The sequence below is a fragment of the Acomys russatus genome, chromosome 23 (assembly GCF_903995435.1).
Source record: "Acomys russatus chromosome 23, mAcoRus1.1, whole genome shotgun sequence".
Taxonomy (NCBI): Eukaryota; Metazoa; Chordata; class Mammalia; order Rodentia; family Muridae; genus Acomys; species Acomys russatus.
Genome location: NC_067159.1, coordinates 23,822,128 through 23,824,936, shown reverse-complemented (window position 1 = coordinate 23,824,936; position 2,809 = coordinate 23,822,128). Strand labels below are relative to the sequence as shown.

General features: G+C 47.6%; 1 protein-coding gene across 4 annotated transcripts in view; it reads left to right on the top strand.

The window, feature by feature from the left end:
* The first annotated feature begins 242 nt into the window (after nucleotides 1-242).
* The window catches only part of Abcd3 (ATP binding cassette subfamily D member 3), a 221,766-nt gene continuing 219,199 nt past the window's right edge, over nucleotides 243-2,809 (top strand). For 2 of the 4 annotated variants that reach the window (XM_051165703.1, XM_051165702.1), the window contains exon 1: nucleotides 243-431. In XM_051165703.1, coding sequence (XP_051021660.1) covers nucleotides 322-431 — 110 coding nt within the window. In that variant the 5' untranslated portion in view covers nucleotides 243-321. The remainder of the gene's footprint in view (nucleotides 432-2,809) is intronic. The other 2 variants (XM_051165701.1, XM_051165700.1) reach the window with 1 other exon arrangement.

Here is a 2,809-nt window from a genome sequence, read left to right as displayed (position 1 = left end):
GTATCCCAGGGCCAGCACTGAGGACCCGCGGCGTTGACGCCGCGTTCCTTGCGAGTCCAAGGGGGTCCGCGCGTGCGCAGAGTTTTCCCCCCGGAAAGAACCTTTCGCCCTGCCCTCCCGCGCGCGCGCGCGCGCGCGCGCCCGGGAAGCCAAAGTCCGCGGTGGGCTCCGCGCGGCGGCGCGCGCCGGGGGGCGTTCCCGCGCGGCCGGCCCCGCCCTCGCTCGGCGCCCAGCTATCCTCCCAGTTTCCCCCGCGCTTCCTGCACTGAGGTAGTCGCCGGCGCGTCCCCTGTCCCGCGGCTCGCTCGCCTTGCCGGTGCCATGGCGGCCTTCAGCAAGTACTTGACGGCGCGGAACTCCTCGCTGGCGGGGGCCGCGTTCCTGCTGCTCTGCCTGCTCCACAAACGGCGTCGCGCCCTCGGCCTGCACGGGTGAGGCTCGCCGCCGCGTCGCCTTCCCGGGCCCGAGCGGGTGCTCCGGGCGCGCGCCTTGCCCTTCTCTTTCCCCGGCCCGAGCTGCGCGGGTGCCCGCGGAACGGAGGCCGGTGGTCCCTGAGCCCCGCGGGGCCCTCGGCCCGGTGGCTACCCGGCTGTCCCCGAACTGCGGGAGGGAGGAGGACGCGTCGTGTCCCTGCGCCCCCTCACCACCTCCCTCCTTCTGTATGCCCAACTTTGTGGGTGCTTTCTGGTTTTGCCATCTCATTGCCGCACGGAGCGCTGAATGTTACGTTTGCGTTCGGGATGGGCATTTTACTCGCCACCGGCTGGACACCGGAGTAGTGGCGCTGTCGAGTCGCCAGGGGCGTTTCTGAGGGGGCGGGAGACACGGAGGAGGTAGTCTGGGTCCACTTGGCACGATTCATTTTTTTATTTTTTATTTTATTTTTATTTTTTAAAGTGGTGCCCTCCTCTCCGGAATTGGTCAGTGAACGCCCTGACATGTCATTTGCAAAGGTTGGCTCTGAGGTGTATGGAGGACAAAGTTTCCTCCATCGGCTTTATAGGTGAAAGGTGAAAGTGTGTTTCAGGTGACGATCACTTGTTAGTTACCCCGAACTGCTTCCAGCCTGGAGATAATGTTAAAGTTTACCTTCAACTTCTGGGAGATTAGGAAAAAAGAGAGAATTGAGTACAGGCATAATTTTATTTCTTGTCGCACATTTGATTTTAGCGACTGACTGAGAAAAGGTTACTTCCTAAGCCTTCTTGCTAGTGTTTGGCAATCTTAGAATAATGCTTCCGTGTATTTTATTTCATCCACACTCTGGGCAGGTACTGGTGTCTCCTGCTTTTGATTTGCCTGAACTATCTAGAATTTGGCCTAAAATACTAGCAGAGAGCTCCTAGTACTATTTTCATGTATTTCATACAGGAATACAATATTTTTATACTGTATTATAAATACAGAAAATAGTATTTTCCGTCCTTCAGTCTACTTTAACTTGCCTATCGCTTTCAGCATTGGGTTTTTTCTTCTTAACTCAGCTTTACAAAATACGACCTGCATCACTGTCATACACCAACTATTCGAAGCTTTTAAAAAAAGTTTTCTTTGTGTGTGTGTAGGATTAATTCTAAATATTTCCTATTAGATTGTATCCTTTCTGCTGAACTCTCAGTTTTGATTAGAAGTTATCAGTCATTTGGGAATATGTGGATAGAAAATATTAAATCATTCATCTTGAATTACTTTATCTTTATTTATTTTTTTTATAGAGAAGTGTTTCAGGGCATAGAACAGGCATTTTAATAGGGAGGGAACTTGACTGCTAACAGTTTTGACATTGATTTAAAAACAGTTCTCTTTACTGGGGTGTTACGTACATACAGAAAGCAACACACAGCATAAATGTCAGACTTGCAAGATTTTTGCAAGTAGAACACTGTGTAATCAGTGTCCAGATCAAGAAGCAGAATGTTGTTAGTACCCCAGGACCCCCTTATGTCCCTTTCCAGTCCCAGCCAGCAGCTCTTCTGATCGATAGTGCTGTTGCTTATTGAGCACAGGGAGCTTAAAACATAATCTAATGGGAAACAGTAGCAATGGTATAATACAGTTTATCTTCCTAAATAATTGAAGCTATTCATCGGCCATTCTGAATGTCTTTTTGAGAACTGTTGTGAGCTTTCTGAAGATAGAATTATGCAGCAGGTAGTTTATGGAACAAGGCAGAGTTGCTAATCTTTCATAAGGGGCTGAGTATCAAAATCTTTGGTTTAGGTGTTAAATATTTTGAGGAGTGAGGAGGTAGGTTATGGGCAGGTAAATGTGAGACATGCATTACTGAGATAAAAAGATTGAGCTTACAAAAATCACTAAGAAATGTCTATATTAGATATTGTGTATTGTGTACTAACATGATCTTATATTTTCTTTCAGTCTCTACCTTTGGCTTCACAATCTGGAGGTTAGAAAATTCTGACCTTCTATTTTACTGACCCTTGGGTGTGTTTGGTAACAGAGCTAAGTAATTTTAATGTCTGGTACTTAGCTGAGGGATAAGTGGTTGGCGGCCCTTAGTTTGGCCATCTTGTGACTAGTAAGTTTGTCTTAGAATATATATTCTCTTGGAATTGGATAGGTAACAGAGCTAGTAAAACCACTTCACAAATTATGTTGCAACATTATTCTAAATAGTAGAGTGGATAAAATTGTTGCCTTTCTCCCCACTGTGTTGGCTATTTTTCTTTGAGACTTAGCTCAGCAGAGAGCTTTCTGATGAGTGTTTTCTGTCTTTCCTAACTCCAGACTGATGATGCGCAGACCTCTTGCTTTTCTCACACTAGGATTCCTCTTCTCTAGCACTCAC